At 43.2% G+C, this 23,333-nt stretch overlaps 1 protein-coding gene and 1 pseudogene across 7 annotated transcripts in view; both read right to left on the bottom strand.

Annotated features, from left to right (window-relative positions):
* The window catches only part of LMO1 (LIM domain only 1), a 61,210-nt gene extending 46,645 nt beyond the window's left edge, over positions 1-14,565 (bottom strand). Inside the window, exons 1-2 of one of the 6 annotated variants that reach the window (XM_085063185.1) lie at positions 11,892-12,032; positions 6,716-6,817 (exon numbers count right to left, since the gene is read on the bottom strand). In XM_085063185.1, the coding sequence (XP_084919311.1) occupies positions 6,716-6,740 (25 nt within the window). In that variant the 5' untranslated portion in view covers positions 6,741-6,817; positions 11,892-12,032. Of the gene's footprint in view, positions 1-5,922; positions 5,972-6,715; positions 7,025-7,219; positions 7,340-11,891; positions 12,442-14,436 lie in introns of those variants that run through there. The other 5 variants (XM_085063183.1, XM_085063186.1, XM_085063187.1 and 2 more) reach the window with 5 other exon arrangements.
* Positions 14,566-16,648: 2,083 nt separating this feature from the next.
* The window catches only part of LOC146436699 (uncharacterized), a 19,110-nt pseudogene continuing 12,425 nt past the window's right edge, over positions 16,649-23,333 (bottom strand). Inside the window, exon 7 of the transcript XR_014852844.1 lies at positions 16,649-19,257. The product of XR_014852844.1 is annotated as an uncharacterized LOC146436699 (transcript). The remainder of the gene's footprint in view (positions 19,258-23,333) is intronic.

Here is a 23,333-nt window from a genome sequence, read left to right as displayed (position 1 = left end):
CACCTTGAAGAGATTGCATCCTTTTGAAATGCATACCCATTTCTCTGGAACAGAAGGAAAGGATACAAGCGATAAAGAGGTATTGGTTAAGCCACTCTGGCTGCAAGGTAGAGCCACCCAGGAAATAAATTAGGAGCAAGTTCCCTCTCAAAAAGTACATTTTACAGAACAATTTCACACTGGATGCTTGACCAAAAGATGCATAGCAAATCGACATAGCCCCTTTCTGCTTTTCTGATCAAGCTCAGTAGCATCAGTAAAATAGAGATGGAGTTTAAAAAAAAGACAGCTAGGAAGTGTGCTGTTGCCTCAGCTTTTATGGATAGTGAGCAATTTGCAGTATTTGTGGAGGGAGAAGAAAAATAAAATTTAAAAAAGGTGGTAAAGGAAATCTAGGGGAAATAATGGCTCATCAGCCAAGAACTTTACAAAAGAAAAACTGAACTGCATCCTTAAATATTGGATTCCAAAATACTGGAAACTCTGGTGCTCTAAGCCTAGTTTAAAAAAAGACCATGATTCCCCTTTGAAAAGCTTCCAGAAGTCCCTTCGAAAGAGTTGCACATGCAAGGAAAATGCCAAAACAAAACATTTTCACTAGCTGATCAATTTAAACAGCTGTGGTAAAGCTGCAGCCACTGGCACCATCATTAACAATTTAAAGCATGGCTGCTTTTGTCTTCCTTCCCAGTTACATTCTCATTATGCCTTTTTATTTATTAGAAACACAGTCCTCCGGAATACATTTCTATATCTCAGATCCATAATAAACCAAGTAGGAACATCCCTGGCTTCTACTCAAATGGATGTTTACATTGGCGAGAGGGTTAATTGTTTAATTCTGGTCCAAGTTCTCTGCAGTTCAGTCATGAATATGCAACAATCATCCACTTTTTCTTTAGGAGAAACTAGGACTGTTTATATCAATAGTTTAAAAAGAAGGCAAATAATACTTTCATTGCCCAAGTCACCCTTTCAGAGCTTGATTAGCTCACAAGGAACTCTGAACATTGGCGTAAGGAATTCGAAAATGTTGAATTAAATTTAAAAACCTTCTAAATTTGGACAAGAGCATCCATTATCTGCTTTGATACTCAATGTAAGTAGAAAGTAGTTTACAAGAACATTCACTGGAGAGTTGAGCATCTGTTTGCATGGATAGCACCCCACATCGTGCTTGGAAACTTGGGCTTGGGAGTCATCCCATTGGAGGACAGAGAAAACACACACATACGGAACTAAAAAAACAGTAGCTGTGGTGAATTTCTCTCACACCATCTATAGGTTTAATTATGTTAATCTAATAGTGAACAACTTTCGTTTTAAAACACCCTTCCCTCCACCCCCAAGTCTTCAGTGAATAGGAGCTACATTCACTGAATAAATCATTCCCTGGCAACAGTTACGCACATTATTGAAGTTGGGGGCAGTGATTTCTATATGGTTTAAAACAATGTCTATGTATTCCAAATGATGACAATTCTGTCCAATTTTTAAAAGATATAGACCCATTAGAGTTTTATAGTTTAGCATTTAGCAGCATCTGCAGTGCCTTCTTTATTCTTATACTGCAACACTTAATGCTTGATACCATTGTTCTGATTTTGAATTGATTTCAAGTAAAATACCTTATTTGCCATAAACTTTCATATTCTTTACCTAAGTAGGACTCCTCACAGATGCAATCAGTCATAATGCTAAAAGAACAGTTTGCCTTTAGCAGAAATGTAATAGTTCATGCTAATGACAGCAAAGCAAAACTTTGAGCTGCAAGCACATTTCCAAAGAGAATAAAACCACCTCTGAACACAACGCCTGAAAACCTTAAGAAAGCCTCCAAATGAAATCAATTAATCCTCCAACCATGATAAATTTCTTAACCATTTGAGAAATGTATTTCAGACTCTGCTGTGACCCTTTATCACCAGACCTAATGGATTACTTTATTAATAATGCACTGCTCTTAAAAGGAATTTTTCCGAAGATTCTACCATAAGAGAGCATTTTTGGAATGGCTATGACAAACAGGCTGACATGTTCACGTTGTATTTATTAAAGATAATAAAATTTAACACTAACTCCAAAGAAGAAAAATTATGTTCTGCTGCCAGAGTATCAAGTATACTTTCTACTGCATTAAACCAAAATTAGAGCAAACGGATTTCCAAGAACAAGCTGCTTCTTTTACCCTATTACCCAAGCTGAAAAATGTCCTTACACTGTTTCAATGCTTGTTATGTCAACCAGACAATTATCACATGTCAACAGCATCTGGGAATGAAGTATGATGACATCCTACCCAGATCCTTCAGCTATCTAGTCTGAACAAACACTAGGAACTCTTTGATTGCCTGCCATACTCCTATACAAAACAGTTAGCTCCTCTTAGGCCTGCTACCTCCTTTCACTTTTCTTCCCATAGGATGAGATTTCTTTAAATGGAGATCTAGGTTATCAGTGCTCCAACTACAGTAGCCTCCACTGCTTGAAATGGTTTAGGCAATTACTTTACTACACCATGGTTGTCACGCCATCTCAGGGGCAGAGGGAACCTTTAGGAAGAATTACCTCTAGCTCCACACTTTGGAGAAACAGTCCAACTGGTTTTTTGGTCCTTTATAGGCAAACCGAGTCTCATGTTCTGCTGCCAAATGTGCTCTGATTTTATTCAGACTGCTGCTTCGACAACTTTCCATCTCCTCTTCCTGAGTGTCTAAATACACTGCTGTACTTTTGACTTACAGAAGGACACTGTGTCATGAACTAAAGGCTGACCAAACCTCCAAAATTACACCAAAACGATATGTATGTGAAGGTCAAGCCTTCAAAAAACCAACAGGTAAATTAGCAAAGTAGGCAAAAATAAGGTCTTTGGTGACCTTTATCAATCATGCTTCGAATAAGCTGGTGTCTAGGAAGATGTGTAGTGATTCTTTATACATGGTATAAGATTCTTTATACATGGTATAAGATAGATACCAGTGGAGCATGGAGAAAATCCAAGGTAGAGGGGCACAGGAGATAAAAAGGAAAAAAAAGAGAGCGCTTCAGGAATATTAGGTAAAAGAAAAGTTAAATTCCACATCCTGTGAGGAAAAGCCACTGTGCCATCTCCCCTTCTCCCTCTCCACATGACTCCTCAACAGGTACACCTGAGAAAGGTATCCTCAAAGGAAAACAAAAGATACCAGCAGCACGCAGAACAGCTCCTCTTGCTACGTGACACAATTTGTACCTGCTTTATTTCTGTGTGTATAATGATTTCTATCGGCAGAACAGGATTGCTTGGACCTGTGCTGCTGGAGATAGGTAGGTGGATCTGGAGAGACACCTATCTATAGGTACCTCCACATGGCAGCTGGCATACTCCCTTGTGGAGCTAGCCCACAGCTCTGCTATCATGGCCAGGGCACTGGGGCACAATTCCAGTCACCGGCAATATACAATCAATTTCTCTGCTTTTCTAATTCCAAGGTTTTTTACCTTCTCTGTGGGTTAAGATAGGCTCTCACACAACCGGGTACCCAAGTGCTGCTACGGATCCAGTTTCAAATTACCTAATACTCACTGCCCTAAATATTTCCCATCAACCTAAGACCCATTCTCCAACCCCAATGCACACTAAGTATCCATATTTTTCTTTCATTTTTAAAGACGCTATGAAATTTTTTTCCCTATATAAAACCAAGGTACATCTTTAATGGAGTCCTCTGATATGTTATTTACTTAGCCTCCTCTTGTGATCTGTTTAATCAGAGTTCTGCTGGAAAACACAAAGGATCCGTGATTTGGGGTGCTCCTGTCTATGCAAATATCGGGATGAGCACACAGCTGATCAGTGTTTTTACAAGAGCACACACACTCCACAATTTGGATGAAGGATGCTATGTCTGGTTAACACAGCACAAGTTAGCTGAAAAGGAAACTTTCACCCCACACACACGCATAACAAAGAGCCGTGATTTCTATTAGTGCATTTCATACCATACATGCTGATTACCAGGCTGTGCTTCATTGTTAGCAGAGATTACAGCTGGGATAAGCTGCAGCTTTTTCCTAATTGCTATTATGATGACTGAATTTTTGTTTTGTGTCAAGCATTATTCACACATTATACTCCAAAATTTGATCCCTCTATGATGCATTATTGATTCCATGCAGGCAATCATACTGCCGCCAATGCGAAGAATTAATTTGGGCTATTCTACTTGATTTGCATTGCTCCATCATAGCAGAACATAGTTCTGTAGGGAAGCACAAATTGAAAAGGGAGATTTAACAAAATATGGAAAATGCTGCCATCCTTTAAAAGAGATGAATATTAAGGAAGGAAAAAGACCCCCCAAACCCAGCACAACACGTGTGGTCCAGAAAGAAATAAGGTCAGTCAGCCAAATTCATCTTAGTCAGAGGAAGGTTACAAGAGTAGCCTCATGCCTCTAATAAAGTAAACCAGCTTGCTTCAACTTATATTGCCAAAGAAAACAACTGAACACCTCTGAGAGTGACACTGCTTCAAAGCCTTTGAAACCCTGTTAGCTTCATTTGTTTTCCCAGCATAAGCAATACTCAAGCACTTAACGTGTCTTTTATCCACAGGCCAGTCAACTGCAAAGCTGATCTAGAAGATATGTAACAGATGCTCCACATCCACTCTTTTTTTTTTAAAGTTCTACTGTGTTAACAAAGGAACTTATGAGATCTTCACAGAAACAAGGCCTGTGCTTTATTTTTTTTTCTCCCTGAATAAGGTTATCTCACAGTTTTGAGATGCCAACCTAATTAGCACAGAATAAATTCAGAAGGGCATGACAATTTATACACAGAGTTTGATCTCACATTGGTCAACTCTTATAAGTGGGCACTGATAACGATGCTTTTCTGCTTGGTCTCATATTTTAAAGGTGCAAAGCCTTTGTGAAAGTCCACATTTTTTCATTGTCCCAAATGCTTCATGGAAGAAAACCTCCCATGCCATCCCTGAAACTAGATTCAAATTCTACGTGCATGAATACTCCAGACTGATAATTTTAGAAATCAAACTTATAGTGAGATAAGACCTCAAAACACTAGGTCTAAAATTCCGAGTAGTGTTCCCCCCTCACCCCTTTTTTGGGAGGCGAGGAAAGGAGAGAGTAAAGAGTAACTTTAGTAGAGGACTTCTGGTCATTCAATAGTCAAGCCTTCCTAATTATTCTCCCGTGCAGTAGTAATTCACTTCTAAAATACTAGAAGAGAGATATGGGTTGTGGAATAAAAATCGTGTCATTTCAGCTTATTAGCATTTGGCAGCTTTCAGTACTAGTCACAAAACATGGTTAGCATGACCCCGACACAGGAAAGTAAGTGACTTTGAATTACAAGTTATTTTTCTCATAAATATTTTAAAAAGCAATACATATATTCAAGTAAAATCAATGCTACTGCCAAAATGCTCAACTTCCAATTTCTCCAAGCTCTTTTGCTCCCTGTGAAAAGCTGTCTCCTGCCTAAAGTCTTACAAATATTCAGTAATTTCTCCTACTTTCGAATGGCAACAGCCTATGACTTATTATTTTTTTCTTTTTTTACACTTAAAGAGATTTCTGAAATAAATTTTAGAAGATCGGGGAATCCATTACACGGCACACTTCATCCATTTATGAAGGTGGAATGAAATAACGAGATAATAGCTAGAAATGCCTGTTAAAAGTTAAGATGCAGTTCCCACTTTCCCTGCACAAAGTGCTGCCAAGGTGGAGGTCCTTGGCAAGAGGCAGTGCCATCGATGGAAGTCCATGTGGATGGCTACAGAAGTGTTCTGCTCTGCCTCAGTTTTAATCCTTGCTTTCAGAGTACGAGCTGGGAGGTGAAACCTAAGCCACAAAACAGCCTTAGAAAAAAAAAACAAACACCTCATTAAAAAGTTGTGATTGGACTTACCACCTTCGTCCCAGAAACTACTGATGACTGAGCAGTTAAGTTGCACACCCTAGTAGGCAACGTGCAAAAGATAGCATCAGGTCATTCAGGCTACTTACTAACACTGTCCATTATTCCTTACATCAATCTGTACCCCTTAATAAGGACTAGTCAGCTTAAAAAAATAAGCATATGTGAAGTCCTAAAACAAGTCAAGCTCTCCTTCAGCTCCATTCATGAAATTACCTCGCAAATGAACCTCCACTTCTGCCATTAAGAGAAGGGAGTAAATTCTTAGAATAAACCAATGTTTGGGTTTGTTTTTTTGCCACAGCAGCTTATTAGCTTATTATCATTATGTTTATAGCTATGAGGAAAAGCTGTGAGAAACAGATATTAAAGGCGCACATTAAAGAGACATAAATGGCATGCAATGAAAAGGAAAGAAAGCCTCAAAATTAGATTTACAATAAAAGCTGTTAAAACAAACAGGATAAAATGGATATATTAGAGTAACTTGCAGAAAGAAAAATCTACATAGATATTTAAAAAAAAAAATTCAAGCTGTTTCTGCTATGTCCTTCAGCAAACAGAGCCCAGAGTAAACCCTTCTTGGCTGTTCGGTCATGTCAGAGAAGAGATTAAAAAAATAAAGAGCAAGCATGCTTTTACCTACACAGGAGAAAAACATCAGAAGCTCAAAGCAGAGCACTCTGAAACGCACAGAGCACATCTGTTTCAAAACTATTTATTTCTACATTAGCAGCACACAGCAGACACCAAGCACAGGCTCACACAATCTCAGCCCACCTACCGTCCTCCTTGTCCAGCACCATCATCTCCGCAACCAAGAAAAGTCCGGGCACAGATGCTTCTTCTCCAGCAGCCTCCGCTCAGGGGAGAGGAGAACAAGTCTCTGGGAACACAAATGAGCTACGGTACAGCTGATCGTCCTTTAGCAGCAAGTGAGCTCTAATTACCCAGTTGTCCAGCTTTTAACCTAAATTGCACTCAGTTAGAATTACACTCAGAAATAAAGCACTTTGCAGACACAAAAGCAGTCTCACCTACTTTTGTGCCTCAGAATTGCAAGGAACTAAAACTGCAATTTAGAAAGAAGGGGGATCAGAGCTGTTTCTTTGGTTCTCACCTTCTAAATGGCTCAATTTACACAGTGTAATCTATTTTAATGTAATTGCCTTTGATAGCTCATAACCCCGGCTGCTGCAACTACCCAGCTTTCAGCCTTATAAAGTGTTTTCCCTTTGGATTTAAGCAGAATCTAAATCCGGAATTATATTCAGAGAGGGCAGAATACCTAAGCCCGACTCCCGCCGCCTCTGCCTCTCAATTGGAGAGCCCCGCACACTCGCGGTGCATAAATGCACGCGTTTCCCAGGGCCCCCTCTCGTGCTGCTGCCGGGGATTCCTGGCGGAGCACAGCGCAGCGCAGCGCAGCTTCCCGGCTCAGCAGCACCACCTGCAGCCCGCCCGGCCCCCGCCCAGGTGCCGCGGGGCCACCTGCGCCGCCGCCCCTTTGTCCCCGCGCGGGGCTCCGGGTGCTGCGGGGCTGCTCCCTGCCAGCAGGGATGGTGTGTGACACCGCACAGCGGCTCGCCCGGGCCGGGGGCTCACAACTCTGCTGCTCCCAGCTGGGTTTCACACGTCTCTGCTGACCTAAAACTTGATACTGGCTTTCTGCGCAAACATTTTGGGTTTGTTTTTCACGTGTCGGTATTGGTTTCAGGGTGGACTCCAGAGGATGCGGCTCTGCTTTCACTAGGTGGATATTAAAATGAATTTACCTAATCAAACGCAGTACAAGCCCTTACAGGTTTGCTCCACTTTTGAGAAATGCCATCAATGCCCCAATATAAAGTGACAAGTTGGGGACCCACGTCTTTTATCCTTCGTCCTGCAACTCTCAGTCCTTTTTCAGACAAGTCATCTGTTGTCTCCAATAGGTCTCGGAAGGATTGTGGGATCAGACACTTCGCTACAAAGATCAACAGCACCGTTTCACTCATCTCGGTCTTTTAATCTGAGAAAACATTTCATTTCTGCTTTAATGATACTTCTTCCTCCCCTTTATAACTGATACAATGGTACTCTAAAGAGCATGATAGCAGGCTCAAGTTATATATTCTTAATACCGATTTTTAATTAGATTCCTTATCCCCAGCTGAAGTGGCTTTTCCTTCCCCCTTCATTCACAATACTTAATCCTAACAGTCCTTGAGAATATTTGATGTTAAATGCATCGTTTTACATTGAACTGTTTTCATCTAGTGCTTCCAACAACTCCTGTTTCCTAGTGATACTAGTTTGCAAGTGTTGAATATGTATTTTAACGTAAGAATGCGACCACCATAAAATAATCACTTTCTTTTTAGGAAGTGTCACAAGCTAAAAAGGAGGAGGACTTTATCCCAAAGATTAAAGTCTAATAGTTAAAAGCATCCGTGCAAAAACTAACAAAACCACAGGCTTTTCTAGATTTGAGGCACTTTAATACTTTCAATATATTACCGGCCTCCATCAGAAAATGGTGAACTCCAAAAATGTTCCATCTTTCTGTCTGCGTACTTTTCAACCCTGTCACCTTCAAAAAGGACAAACTTACCACAAAATATGTGGTACATTTCAACTTACATTATTTGGTAACTCCAAGAAAGGAGGGGGTTTTGATAAAAATGAAGTTAGCCATTGTCTGTCACAGCTGACTTTGCAGCAGAGCAAAGTAGCAGACATAATGCACTCATGAAAAAATACGCAGTACTGGATCAATGTGCATTTTATTCCTTTACTGCTCCATCATGTCATAGAGGCTGGATTACTCTCCATGCAAACAGATTTTTTAAAACACTTTATCTGCTTACTCATTTCACACACCAACAATTAAAATAAAAAGTTTTCTAACCCCCAACACATTTGTACAGCAATTTAAGTCAACTACAATTAACACAATCTGTTGGAATTAATCATGCTACCTGATGTCAGTTTACTTTTTTTAAGCAGAAATCTGGTCTTTGCAATCAAAACATTTATGTATTTGAGAAATATCTTAACTCTCATTATCTCGAAATTTATAAATGCGCTGCACGGTGTGTAGGTTGGCTTGCCCACAGCAAATTCTGCAGTGATTTATGCAGTGGAACTGACTAAAATGCAAGCCTTGAAGTTTTCCTCTCTCAGCCTTTCTTCCCCTCACCCCTCTCATCCCTTTTCTCTCAGTTCCTAACATTTGTCCGGGGAAGATACCTGCCAAAGTTCCACTGTGAACCAGTATTTTCTAATATCAAGTCATGTTGCATCAGTCAAGTTATATTATGTCACTTCAAACACACAAAATGCTGTTACCTCCCTGACATAACTTGTCACGATGCCACAACACATCAAGTCAAAAACATTATTATAGCTGTTATTTTTCCAGTCTGCCCCTTCATCCTCAATGATATCTGTGAAGACCCACAGAAAAGTATTATTGAGTCTCTAGTACTTCTTGGCACCACGGAGCACGCTCGCCAAGGAAGCTTTTCGCTCACAAACCCGGAGTGGAAACACAAATCCGCAGTTATCGTGCTGCTGGGACAATCCTGGTGCCACACTGGGGCTGGCACACACCCCTAAGGCCCCGAGCTCAAAGGGTGGGCAGCTGCCTCTGAGGCCGTGGCCATGGCCCAGCTTCCCAAGTAGCCTTCAGGGATGCAAAACCAAGGGGCACATTTCTACGAGGCAGCAAGTGTCCTCCTCGCGATGCACCAGGACTTCTGGGAGGGGTAATCCTGAAATCCTGCCTTCTCTATGCAGTAATTAATGACTATGGATACCCCCACTGCTGCCAGACACCTCAGAAGAAAACCCCTCAAAGAAAAACCCTACATGGCAAAGCCTCTTAAAGCAAGGGGAGGATTGGATAGTAGCCACAACACTGGGGTTTTTAGATGGTAAAAATCAGAGCAGCTTCTGGGAAAAAGGAAAAAGAAGGGGAAAAAAGAGCCATTTATAGGAGTAAAACAGACCCATTTTTATTAACAAGCTCATTCAAGCTTGATTTCAAAAGGAATTGGTTTAGTTAGCAAAAGCTTCCATTTTAGTCCATTTGTAACCTATGCAGGTCCAGCATCCCCTTTTAACATTCACAGATGAGCGGGCAAGTGGAGCCCATTTGAGTCAGGCAGAAAGAAACTTACAAAGGTAAAATAACCTCTTCATAAAAAGAGTTTCTACTCTGAGTCTCACCTCCTGTCGCCCATTTCTCCAGTGCACCTTTAAAAGTGACCATAATTTCTCCTCAACCATAACTACTCCATCAACAACACAGGAGATTCCTAGGCATTATGGCACCTTGTTGCTCTGATCTCCACATCCCTCTCATCAGGGGTTTGTTTCCTACTTTACTCCTTTTTTAAGTGCACCCCGCACTAATTTCCTCTTTACCACCGCCACCATTATTCCCTTTTATACAGCTGCTCGTGAAATCTCCTGGAAGGAGGCTGTTGAGAACTGTCTGGATAATCAGCGGTTCTAGTTTCATTTCCTTACAGCACCATCACGCCGGCCCCGAGCTCCTTGTGTTTAATGAGTATGTCTGCGACACTTGAAAGAGCCCAAACAGCCCTATTAGGAAACCCTCTTCAGATCTCGGTCTTCCCTCGCAGCTCACCTGTGCCTCTCGCCCCTGCGATGGAGGAGCATCCTGCTGGTAGCCTGTCAATCACACGGAAACAGATACAGGTTGGCAGGCACCTCCTGACATACAGTCACCGCGATGAAGACATCACCCGGTTATTATTGTTATTAAGGGGTATTAACAGAGATGTTAAGAGCCCTTCCTCCCTTTTCCCCCAACAGCTTGAGTAAAATTCAGGGGATTCTTGCAATGCAGGTCACCCCTGAAAGCGAGGTCAGAGAGAAACACAAACCTTGTTCCACACACACTAAGAAATTAATCGTGTTTAATTCCTTGGTCATTACTTAGCCTTTTTACCTTAGTGCACAGTGGGATGAGAAAAGTCTTTCTACCATTATCTCTCACTGACCAGTTAGATAAGTTCATTCCCTCCTCTCCAACACACGCGCTTCCCACTGGAGCACTACAGACCTCATTAATAACACTACATCAGTTTACTTCAGAGGGCTTCAGGAACCCGGAGGAAAGAAAGCTGCTGGGAGAGGGATTCTCCGAGGGCCCAGAGGCATGTGACGAGCGTGCAGCGAGCTCCCTCCCCACGCAGCTCGGCGGGGCAGGGAGCATTTAACCTTGTGCTTTCAGCGCTCCCTCCCACACGGCCGATCCCTCTCCGTGCCCCGTGCCACTGTCCCCGTGCTGAGGCAGAAACTCCACATCAAAGGAAGAGGGGAAGGGGAGGGAAAAGAGGTAGAGGGGGAGGGAAAAAAGAAAACAGCGAAGGAGAGCATCTCCCACTTGTCTCTTGAGGCTGGCATCCACTTTTGCGAGTTGCAGCCCCCCGTTAGCGCGACACAGGGCCGTGCTGTGGCAATTGACACACAGCAGGGCCGCCCCGGCCGCAGTGGGAGCGCGGGCGGCGATGGGCACCGCGGCCTCGGCAGCCGGCGGAGTTGGCCCGGCGGGGCCACACGCTGAGGCCACCGCGCTGATGGCGGCCCGGCGCGGGGCTGCGGGTGTCACACACTGCCCCGCCGGCCGCAGCGCGCAGCGGGGCCGCCGCCAGCCGCGTCCCTAGCGCGGTCACCGCCGCTCCGCCCGGCCGGGGACGCCGCGCCGCCCCGCCCGGCCCGGCCACCGCGGAGAGCGACCGGGGCTGCCGCGGGGCCGCCGTCCCGGGCGTGCCCGGACCCCCTTTGTGAGCGGAGCGGAGCGGGACGGGCCGGGCAGCAGCGCCCTGCCGCGGAGCGGGGCAGCTCCCCGACCCGCCGCCTCCCTCCGTCCCTCCGTCCGTCCCTCCCAGCCCGCCGCCGGGGCGCCCGGGCGGGAGCGGCGGGCCCCGCGCCCCGATCCCACCTACCGTCCTCCTTGTCCAGCACCATTGTCCCGGGCGCCGAGGGCGGCCGCCGCCGCCGCCGCTCCGGCTCCTTGGGGCGCTCCCCCTCCAGCCGCCGCTCTGCGCTCCGGGGCGGGCGAGGCGCCGGGCCGGGCACCGGGGCGCTGCCGAGGCGGGGGCAGCGGCGCGGCCGCCCCGGCGCTGCCCCGGGACGCGAGTTTGGAGCGGGGCTGCGGCGGGCTACGGCCGCGCTGGGCGCCGGAGAGCTGGAGCCGGGCTGCTGCACCAGCCGCCTCGCCCCCGGCCCCGCTGCCGCCGCTCGAGTGCCAGTGTAGGGATCAAAGGAGAAGGGAGCGGGGGGAGAGAGGAAAAAGGTAAGGGAGGACCGATATCGGGGGCTGCTCCCCCTGCTCCGTCCTTCCCCGACCTGCGCTGTCAAAAATTGTCTTAACGTAATCGCGTGTGATCGCTCACAACCTCTCTCCCCTCTGCTGTTGCCACTGCAAGAGCTTTCCAGGCTTCTAAAGTGCTTTTCTCTTGATTTCACTCTAAATCTAAAATTATATTCAAAGGAAGGGGGGGTGGGAGGGAGGAAAGATGTGAACCTATCACTGAAAGCAAAAGCACTTGCCGCCTGCCTCGCTCGCTCGCTCTCTCTCTCAATTTATGTGCTTTGCACTCTCTCCTGCTGCTGAATAAATGCACACATTTCCCAGGGACCCTCAGATTCCCCTGTTAATTAAATCAATTCATTATGCTCAGATCTGATTAGCAGCCCCTTCCCCCCCTCTTTGAATCAATTATTCAATACACAAACATAATTGCCTGTGCCAGAGGTGTCTAAGTATTAGCTTATTTAACTCCAAGGACACTAATTACCCCTAGGGCAAGGGAACTTTTCTCATTAATTCTGACAAAACACAAAAGCACAGTTAAAGTGTGTGTGTATATACGTGTGTGAGAGAGAAGATGGGGGAGCGTATAGCCGAGGAAGGGAGGCATTACTCTAACACACGTGTTACTGTATAAATAAGCTCAATTTTTCTTTCTACCTTCGCTTTAGATTTTCCCCCACATCTTGCCTTCGCTAAACTTGCCCCGTCTGCCTCTCTGTTTTTAAAGTAAGGAACAGATTGGCATTGCAATGGTGTCAGTTCTGGAGCGAAAGTGCTCGCATCCAAAACCAGAAAGAAAAAAGTATATGGGACTGATGGGGAGCAAAGCAAAATTTGAAAATACTTCACTAAAGCAGAAAACTCTGTGGCAGACGATCTTCTGTACTTTAAAAACCTGTGAAAGGAGTAGCCCTCTGAAGCAGCAGGTAAGATGATACATAATCTAGTGTGTACTGGGAACAGTTCTGAATTGTTTACCATTTGAATTAATGTCAGTGCCCACTATTAATGTACTTGCTTCCTACGTTTACCATAATGGGCTTGACTTCCATTAGCTGAAGCTGGAATGCTAAAAAGAGCCTGGGTAAGACTGATGCAAACCGAGATCGACCATCATTGTGGTGTCTGAGACGCATGACTTCTGGCTGGCGTGTTACCCAAGTTTTACCTCTCTGTGAACTTCCTTTAAATAAAAAAAAAAGGGTAAGAAAAAAAGAAGTAGTAATTGATTCCCCCAAATTAGGTTTTTACTTTCTAAAGACCTTTATTGTTCATGTCCTCAATGTGCACAGAAGTATTGAAGATTTTCTTTTTGTTTCCTTAGGCAATGCGTGAGCTGATCCATTAATCCATTTGGCTTTATATATCAGGAAACTAATATTAGCTCAGCTCATCTATTAGCTTTTATTTAGGTCCCACCATGTTGCTTTTTTTTTACTTTTCTTCAGGCCGGTTCCCCTTGAGGGGAGCCAGACAATTTTTGATAGATTTTAGGGGAGATAGTGCTGCACATCATCTCGTGGCAACTCTCACATCCTCAGTTCTCCATTTTCACATTCACCCCTGCCAAGATACCCATTATTAAACTTGCCTGTTTGGCAACTCTACCCAGTCTTTTTAAGGCACACCTGGTACATGTCACCTGTAGCCAACGGGGTCAAAAACCCCACAAGCACCTCCTCCTCACCCCTACAATAAATCAAACAAACCCATAGCTAAGACTGCTTGGCAACAAACAATAAATAGGACTGGGAACATAAAGTTGTGTTTCATTAGTGCAGTATGTTTTTCTGAGAGTAGACACATATAAGGATAAAAATGCTTTCAGCTTTGTAACACAACAAACCCTGTTAATTCTCTGGATTTTAATTTCCACTCTGTGGCACATACTGCACCCACAGGAACTTGGTCCTTCTAACTCCATGAATCTTTTTTTTTTTTTTTTTCATTTGAAAGAACACAGCAACACTTGAAAAATACTGAATCTGGGGAACATCATGTATCGACTCATTTCTGAGCGTGCTTTTGGTCCTAAAGCCCATTCCTTTTCTCACTGCAGCCAAGGAGACTTTTCGGTGCAAAGCCAGAATTACAGGATCTTGGTATGCAACTCTTGAGCCTTAATTCTGAGCTTGCCACAGGGGTGGTGTGGTTTCATCTAAACACAGACTTACCGAGTGGCAGAAGTTTGTCTGCATGCACTGGAGCTCAAGGTCACTGTTGGGATGCCAAGGGGAGTACAGAAACTGAGGAAACAGAGACTGACTTGGGTATTGTTCTTCAGAAGTGATATTTGCATTTGAGCTAAGAGAGGTGGCGTAGCTGGGCATGAAAAAAGACCTGGAGGGGAAAAGCAAGAGAGAATTTTTCACGTGTGTAGGCACATGAGAAAGTGTCACACGAGAGGAGAAAAATAATGCCAAAACCACCAAAACATTCCATTCCCAAACACACATCCTGCAGTTTGAACAATCTGCTGCAATCCTGCAGTTACAGTCATGGGGATTTTTAGGTTTACAACTTTAATAAGGTGAAGAGACAAACCCCAGTGTAAAGGTCCCCACTCTACGTAAATTACTTTTTCTAGTGTGGTGAAGAATTGTCCTGCATGTGTTTCCATTATATCTGCTCAGTGAGTTATTTCAGGGGAGTGAAAAAGTTTCAGTAATTTTTGAGCCTCCTTCACCCAGTAGATTAAAAGTCTCATACAAAGAATTTTACCACACTTATTTTTTCGTACCTTGACACCAGAGAGGAACAGCTAGATTACTCCTTTACAAAGCACTTGTGTAGGTAACTGGCCCCATGATGAGTTACTGGGAAAACTTGACCTGGATCAGTGTCTGAGATCCCCAACCCTCCGTTCTCTGGAACAAAGCACTGCAACAGCTTGCTGCTGGAGGAGGACCAGACAACACTGTTGCTGAGGTTCCAGTTCATCATTGATGTGCACTGGTTTTCATTCAGTTATGGTGCCTGATGCACTCCCTGGCCAAGCAGTTCTGAGAAACCATCATGCTCAGTACTGCAGAAACTGCAGGAAAAAGAGAACAGCTGTGCTCTGCCTAGGAGGGTTTCTGGTCCAATACCAATTCTTGCTATTCCTGGTGCATGAGGGAAGAGGCACACGGGAATAAACACACCTTTGTGCAGCAAGGGCGAGGGATCAGACCTCTGGGTCTAACTTTACCCTCTTGCTCACCAGCTGCTCTTACTTTTTTTCCTTTTTGCTTGAGAACAAGTGAGAGAAAATGAACTTTTTTAAGAACAACGCCCCATTCTTATTAAACTGCGAAGTCCGCAATGTACTTAAGTCAAGCCTTTAGCAGACCCGTGAGGTTTCATATTATCCTATGCTTGAATGAGGCAGATGACTGGAGCAAAAACCAGCTAATGACATAAAAGCATTCTTCTACTTTCAGTCTCTCTTAATTAAGGACTTGGTTAATGTTTCAGTGTTGGGAATTATAGAGCTTCATCAGGGAGGTTAATATGTTTTTTTATTTTATCTTTCAGCTGACAGGATTAAAAAAAAAAGAATCCAAAATAAAAGTGGAGGTGATTAAGTCACGTGTGCCAGTCAGAATCCCACAGTGAAAGCAGCACCAGGCCATGCCAAAGACTACCCTGCACAAAGTGAATTTAGCAGTTATTTTCAAAGTTGGATTTCTCAGCAGATGAGACTTTTGTCTGCCAGTTTAGACACATGTGTTTTATTTCTTGAATTCACACAAATAACCAAGACAATTTGCACAGGTCTGTACTAAATTAGCTCCAAAACATCTCTGTATTTTTAGCCATTTCAGAATCACTTGCACCTACCTTGCTGGTGTCAGAAGAGAGTCACCATGGGCCTGACCTCATACCACAATTCAGCAGTCCTGTAAAGGAGGAAAATCACAAGTGCTCTGAAAAGTTATGTTCACACAGAACACGGGTGGCAGTTCAAAAGACCACTTAAATACAGACCTGAGATCTACAGCCCTCAATTATTTCTAAACTCTGGCTTGCTCTACTTCTCTGCCTTTGCATTGTGAAAATAAATCACTCGATTCTGTTACCATGTTTTGCGTGAAATGAATGTTAAATATTTTCATAAATATAGCTTATTCTTTAAAAAAGAAAATTGCGTATTAAAAATACAGCATTTCCTTTGACAGAAGAAAATGGCAAAGCTTCAAAAATAAAACCTCCAGAGAATGAGTTCTTTGCCACTGTGACATTAGGATGGAACTTCAAGCCATCAGGCTTTCCAATCTGTAATGACCTTTTGGAGAAATTTACAGCAGATAAATTAGTTATTCAGAAGTTTTGCTTCTCTCCATAGCAAAAAATTTAAGAACTTTTTTGTTTGTTTTTTTTAATAAAGTAGCAAGACCTAAATTGTTGGTCTGTTTCTTGTTTTGTAAGAAGTTTAATGGGCAGATTCTGCACCTCTCATGACAACAGCTCAGCTGCAATGAAATCCATGAAGTTTCTTTCTACATGAGAAACTGGCATCAGAAAGGTTTTGTGGATGGGTCTAAACTGCTGGGGGGTCAGGGTGGGTGTGACACACTGCAGATCTGCCAGCACCTCCCCAGTACCAATACAGTGGGGGAGAAGGGCAGGTCTAATGACCCAAGTGAATATCTTTAATGGAGGCCCAGACTAGGAGCTGGGACAGGCTGAATTTCCCTGGGAAAAGCATAAATAGAGATCTGTCTTTCCCAACAGAAGCCTCCTTTCTTCTTCAACCTCTCAAAACTCTCCCAGGCTCATGTGAGATGTGTTCTTCCATTCATATTGTCCATCAGTTCTCAACGGTGATGTAAGATTTCTGCAAAAGTTTAGGAATGAACCTTTAGCCCAACCTTCCTGAGTAAAGCAACACAAGGACTTTAACTCTGCCACCTTTTCACACAACTGTGTCTGTTCAGAGTTTATCTAAAGTAAGTGGAAAAAATCCTTAACACACACACCCCAAAAAAAAGACACCCCAAAACTTAGGAGCAAACTCTAGTGACAGTGTTTTATAATGTCCCTTGCTTTCATCTGGATCAATAATTGACTTTTCTGTATATTCTTCTCGACTTCAAAGTTCATTGCTACTGCAGTGTTCTCCTGCAGATAGTCCTCACCTGGGTGGGTGCAGAAGGTAGAGCTGAAAGACAAATCTGGCATCTGTACCTCTGCCTCAGTTGTTTCACAGAGGAATCCAGTGAGACATGGTCTGGTTCTGGAGTGACACATGGAGCTCTCGGGCTTGTTGCCACACACTCTGTTATGATCAGAGCTTATTGCTCCCAGCCTGATGTCAAGCAGAGACCAATCAGATGTGAGACGGGTGAATAGAGACAGAGCCATGGAGCTGCTTCTTCATCATCTTTTACTATCAGCTCTTCTTCAAACTGCAGCAGCACACAGGGGTCCCAGTCATGGAGCTAGACCACAACATATTGTCCAAAAATCCCAGAGCCCTTCTTCAATAAGCTAGTTTCTTTCTTCACTGTCTTGCACTAAAGAGACCACGCAAAATTGACACAGAATAGTTGGAGATGGAAACACATGAATTGAAAGGATAAAATGCAATGTCAGGCTCACGTTGCTTTGTGATGACAATACCCTCAGACACTGCCAGTGTCCCTGTGTTTTGTGCCTCCCTCTGCCTGGCATGGATGACGTTTGCCAGGTCTTCATAGCATCATTCTAACAACATATCATCTGAAAATGTTGATTCCATAGGAAAATGGCTGCTGGCACAGGAGCAGAAGGTGCACACAAAGGATGTGGTGTGGCAGCTGAACACACAACAGAGGAATTCCAGCTATTCCCATGTCAGGGAGGGTCTATTGCACTGGGCTGTGTTTTGCACATGAATTCATCAGCATCCAGCTCAGTCTGAATCTAATGGTGATAATTTTCTTCATTCATTAACATGTGAGATGAGAAAACACATACATGAACCAAAGAGATAAATATTTTGGTGCTTGTTTGTTTGTTTTAAAATAAATCCATCCTGTGAAATTACAAGATTTCTCTCTGAATCCAAAGACAGAAACAAGTTCAATGAAGATGAAAGTTAGGGAAGATCTTCTGATAAAAGCAAGCAGGTGGAGGCTCTAATGAAGGCATACACTATAGTGCACATCTTGCCAATATTTCTTAATGAATAATATGTGCACTCTGATGAGAATAATATTGATTGAGGTCCGCAGGGAAAGTTCTCCAGGAAAAATTTTTATTCTAGGAGCAGAGTCCTTTTTGGAAGATTTTGATCTTTTCCTGCTGCAACCTTTCTCCTCCCCTCTCTTTGTGCTACCCAAAGCAACTGACAGCCAAAAAATAAAAAGCCTCCCCTGCATGTAATGTATCTTTCAGATCCAAAAAGAAATTTATATACCAGCACTGAGAATGGCTGCACCATTCTCCTTAGCTGGTAGAGGACACAGCAGTGTATAATTAGGACTGGATTACTTCACTCAGAACTGGAGCAGAGAGCAGATGTCTTGCATTAATATTGGCATTTGATTTCACACATTTTCTTTGCCATGTTTGCAAAACCAATTTGCCTTCCTGTCTTGGATCTTGCCTTTCGTTTACTCTCAGGCTGCTGTAATGCAAACAAAAAGCCACCAGTGGCAGTATGAAAGTACATGTAGAAGTCCAGGCCCATACAAAGTGGGTAGAGCTTATGATTTAATTACTGACATAAAATATCAAGTTATTTTCTGATTATGTTGATGGGAGTGGTATGGTCGGTATGTTCCACTGATGCCAACTCAGACAAAAGAGGTCATGACATTATAATGCATTTGTGAACATAAGCCAACAGTAAAGAAAGATACACCTCTACCAAATTAATGTCATCAGACTCTATCTGTAATACATATGAGAGATGCATCTCCCTTCTCAAACATAGCCAACCTTTTCTTCACCTGTTTTTCCACACAGGAGACTTCAGTTTTGATTTTGCTCCAGTTCAGTGTTTCATATACAGAATCCTTCCAGAGGGCCTACAACAAAATTTCATGCTGTTAAAAATATTGGCCCCAATTCTGAACTGCAGCCAGCTTGCATTTGATAGCAGCTTATGGCTGCAGCTGGGTTCTGGGGGTTTCTTAGGAGTAAAAGATGATCTGCCTTAATTTAGGAGGGTCCAGAGGCTGATCACAATGTTCCATACTACAGCAGCACCGAAGAACTGTAATAGGGGCAGCATGCAACCAGCAGGGTGATGCTAAAAAACAGAGGGCACAGCTCTGCCCAGACCTACACCCAAACCCACAGCTCCTGCCTTTGCTCCCTTGTGATGCCAGGCACTAAGAGAAGGGGATGATTTCTCTATCAGGGTGTGAGGGACTGGGAGATTTTGTCCTTGTAGACCTCCAAGTCCATTCCCCATGAAAAGCTGTCCCTGTTTTCCTGCTCTCTGTACACAATGGCAGCAATTTCTAGTAGTAAAGAAGGGCCACATGTTGGATATCTGAACAAAATGACAAATTAGGAAAAGACAACTGAAATCAGAGGGGTAATTGCACATTATTTGGGCCCATCAGCAAATGACAAAATTGCAAGAACGAAAACAAGAAAATAATCGGAAGAAATGATAGCAGTTGCCACAGCTCTCTTTAAGCAGGTGAGAAACTCAGTCTGAAAGCTGTAAAGATAACTACAGAAATGATATCATTCTCTCAGTGAGAGCTAGAGAAGCTTCTGTGCTCGCAGGGAGGTCAAGAAGTGAGAGCCCAGTGGATCATTTTGTTGCGTTTTGAATGCTTCATGGCACAAGGTCAGTCAGAAATCCCTATCCTGAGGTCATGGTTGGGGCAGCCTGGAAAGCAATCTTCTCTGTTACTGGCAAGGCCTTGCTCAGGCTCTGCTCTTTCTCTCTCTCACAGAAGATTATTACAGCCCACTCCTCCTGCTCATCACGCTGTGGTTAAATTCACCCCAGGCACTGGCATTCAGCTTCTCCAGGATTACAGTGGCCCCAAGGACCTTCCCTGTGGCATGTTGTCCATACTGTTGCATTGTGGTGCAACAAATAGCCACCCAGAGCTAACCCTGGGCAGCATTCAGGGCAATAAAATCCCTTATGATAAGCAAGGACTAATTTTTAGCACCGCATTTAAATAGCATGAGTGAGACAGAATGAGGAGCATGAATGACAACAAACTTGTATGATGTTGTCTGTCTAAGTAATGATCCTATTTTTATGGCACTAGCCCCTTGCCAAAGCAGCAGTGTGGTTACACTTGGTGCATGGGGAAAACAAGGATAATCATCAGTCTCTGACCCTGCTTAGGAGATGGTTTGACCTCCAAGAAGTTTGACTTAGAAGAAGGGGAGAAGCACAGCTTAGAGGGCCTCCTAATGACTACATCTGTTTTAAATAGTCATAGTTTGACTATAGCTTCCATACCAAAGAGTCGCTGGAGTCAAGTGATCACTTAAAAAGGCTGAGATACAACTCTGCAGTATTTTACAATGGATTTAATAGCTAAGCCTTACAGGAAAAAATACCACCCTGCAAGCACACAGCTGAAGCATGGACATTTAATGAATGCTGCTCACTGCCTAAATGTGAATTCACACTGCAACACTTTTGCAAATGATCTATAATGCCTTGCTTTGCTAGTGTGTCAAATTTGCATAAATATACCTCAAATATTTATAAATCAATATATATAAGCACGTGTTTAAAAGTGACTATCAAAAGTGCATACATGCAGAGTTCTTACATGCTCTAATTAATCCAAATAATCACATTTTGCCTTATTAAATTAAACATGATATGGTTAAAATATAGCTTGCCATCTAAGCACTAAAATACTTTTAGAAGCACTACTGCCAAAAAAGAAACAAGAAAGAGAACGTGCTCATGGAAGAACATTTAACTGAAATGTAGCTGCAGGATCTAATGCCATGGAATGACTAACAATAATGTATATATTACTTTTAAACAAGTGAGCAATTTTGGATAACTTTCCACTTCTCTGTCTGGTCTCCAGTTTCAGCCTAGTGAGCTATAACTGTGCAGGATAAGCAGAAAGCAGTAAAAGAGCTTGCTAACCCTCTTGCCCATTTAAAAAAGGTCTCCTCAGAAGAAATGAGAACTCCTTATTTCCTCCAGCTGCTTTTTCACTGGTGCTTCCTTGCCTTCATTTAATTAGAGCTAAAAACCAACAGCAACAACCGTCCCTGATAGTTTTTAAACCCTTTCCAACTAAGAATCCCTTTACTTATCAAGAGGTACAAAGAAGCACTGAGGACAGCTGTGGAGTTTGGAATAAATTTCTTGGTGGGTCCCACTTTAAAGCTTTTATACACATGAGGAATCTAGCCTCGGCTGAAAGGAAGTGATTAAAGTTTTTAAAGAGTACAGAGATTTTTACACAGAGTAGTGTGATACTCAGGACCAATTAAATGTCATCTTAAGTACTTAACTGAAGCATTTTTTTTGTACACTAGGAATCAGTTAAGTGGAAGGTGCCAAATTAAACTTACATTTGAATTGACTTAATTTCAAGAGATTATGCATCGTAATTTAAGAATGATTTCAGAAAGCTTTCAGTAGAGCAAGCTCTGTTAAGCTGGCTTCAGGAGCACTGTGTTAAGTCTGAAAAAAGAAAACACGCCAGGGCAATATGACATGCTCAAGAGCAAATAAGTCCAACTAACAACAACCAAAGTGTTGCAATTAAACTCACAATAACGCAGGTGGCATCACATGAGGGGGTCTCAGTCAAGAGAGACTCAGGCTGCACAAGGACATTGAGTGAGTTTGTTCCATTTCAGGCAAGAGCAATAAACCCCAGGTTTTCTTTCTCCAACATGTGACAAGTTAATTTGCCACATGTAATAACATGATATAATTACTCACATGCCCTTTCTTTGATGAATGCTTTTCTCAAGCAAATATGACTTTGACACATATTAGGGACAAGGGGATATAATAAAACTTTTGGAAATGAGGCAGGAGGTCTTGCAGCTAAAGAACTAGACTGGAACTAGGAAGACTTGGAATTTAATTCAGGTCTGGTATGTTTTCCATACACTTCTAGCAAGTCTCTTGGGTGCCAAAGCAAAAGTCAGGTGGCTGATAAAACTGTTTATAAATGTTTAGGTGCTCTTGGCACAAACATTTAATTAGAAAATAAAGGCTAGATGGCTGACTAGACATAAACTAAGAGTGCAACCCTGGGCTAGCACAACCCTGGCCACCCATCCCCAAACCCTCTTTTGGAAGAATGGTTGTTTTTATTATCATTTATTTATCTGTTTATGCCAGTGACTGGGACTAAAAAATGGTCCAACAACTGGTGCAAGGCTTCAAGGGCAGCCTGTTGATGGAAAAGGGTAGGAATGGGCTGCCTTTGCTAACCCCAATGTGCAGCTCCTCATACCCACCTACCTACCCACCTCACACTGCCAGCAAGCAAGCATTTGGCACCAAGTGTAGTAGTGGCCATCTTCCTTTGAAATGTACACAAACAGCTTGACTTCTCTTTCTTGGAACAAAATACACCATCAGGGCCCTTGAGATCAGTGCCCAGCAGATGGGAAAGCTGGTGTAATTCTTTCATGTGCCTGAGAAGATGTCACCTGGACCAATGAACTAACCAGATAGTCTTCTCTGGATTAAGGTGTGTTCCTGCAAGTCCTCCTGTTTAATTTATGTGTAAGCATTAATAAATCATTGGGCTGGAGCAGAAAGCATTACTCCAGGTGACAGAATAGGTTACTCATCCTGGTTGCCACTCCCTGATTTGCAGATTCTGTTTGTGTTTTGCATTAAATGGTCTTTGGCTAATCTGTCACCACTGGCGTAGAGATTCATCCCCATATCACCCTCTGTGGCTAGAAAACAAGGATTTTCTCTCCCTTTCTCTAGGTTTATATCCATGACATTTTAATAGGGAGAGCTTCATTCAGGAGAAGGATAGAGAAAGTCATTCCAACTAGGATGCTCCACAGTTCAGGAAGGAGGGTCTCTCCTGGGAAACAGAGGTTTGGGTAGCTTGGAAGAGAGGACTAGAACATGGGTACCACCTCTGCCCACTGAGGTGTGGCACGAGGAAGAGAAGTC

This window comes from Lichenostomus cassidix, chromosome 5 (assembly GCF_008360975.1).
Source record: "Lichenostomus cassidix isolate B80296 chromosome 5, HeHo_3.0, whole genome shotgun sequence".
NCBI classification, from domain to species: Eukaryota; Metazoa; Chordata; class Aves; order Passeriformes; family Meliphagidae; genus Lichenostomus; species Lichenostomus cassidix.
The sequence above is the reverse complement of the archived record's forward strand: the minus strand, read 5'-3'. Positions and strand labels throughout refer to the sequence as shown.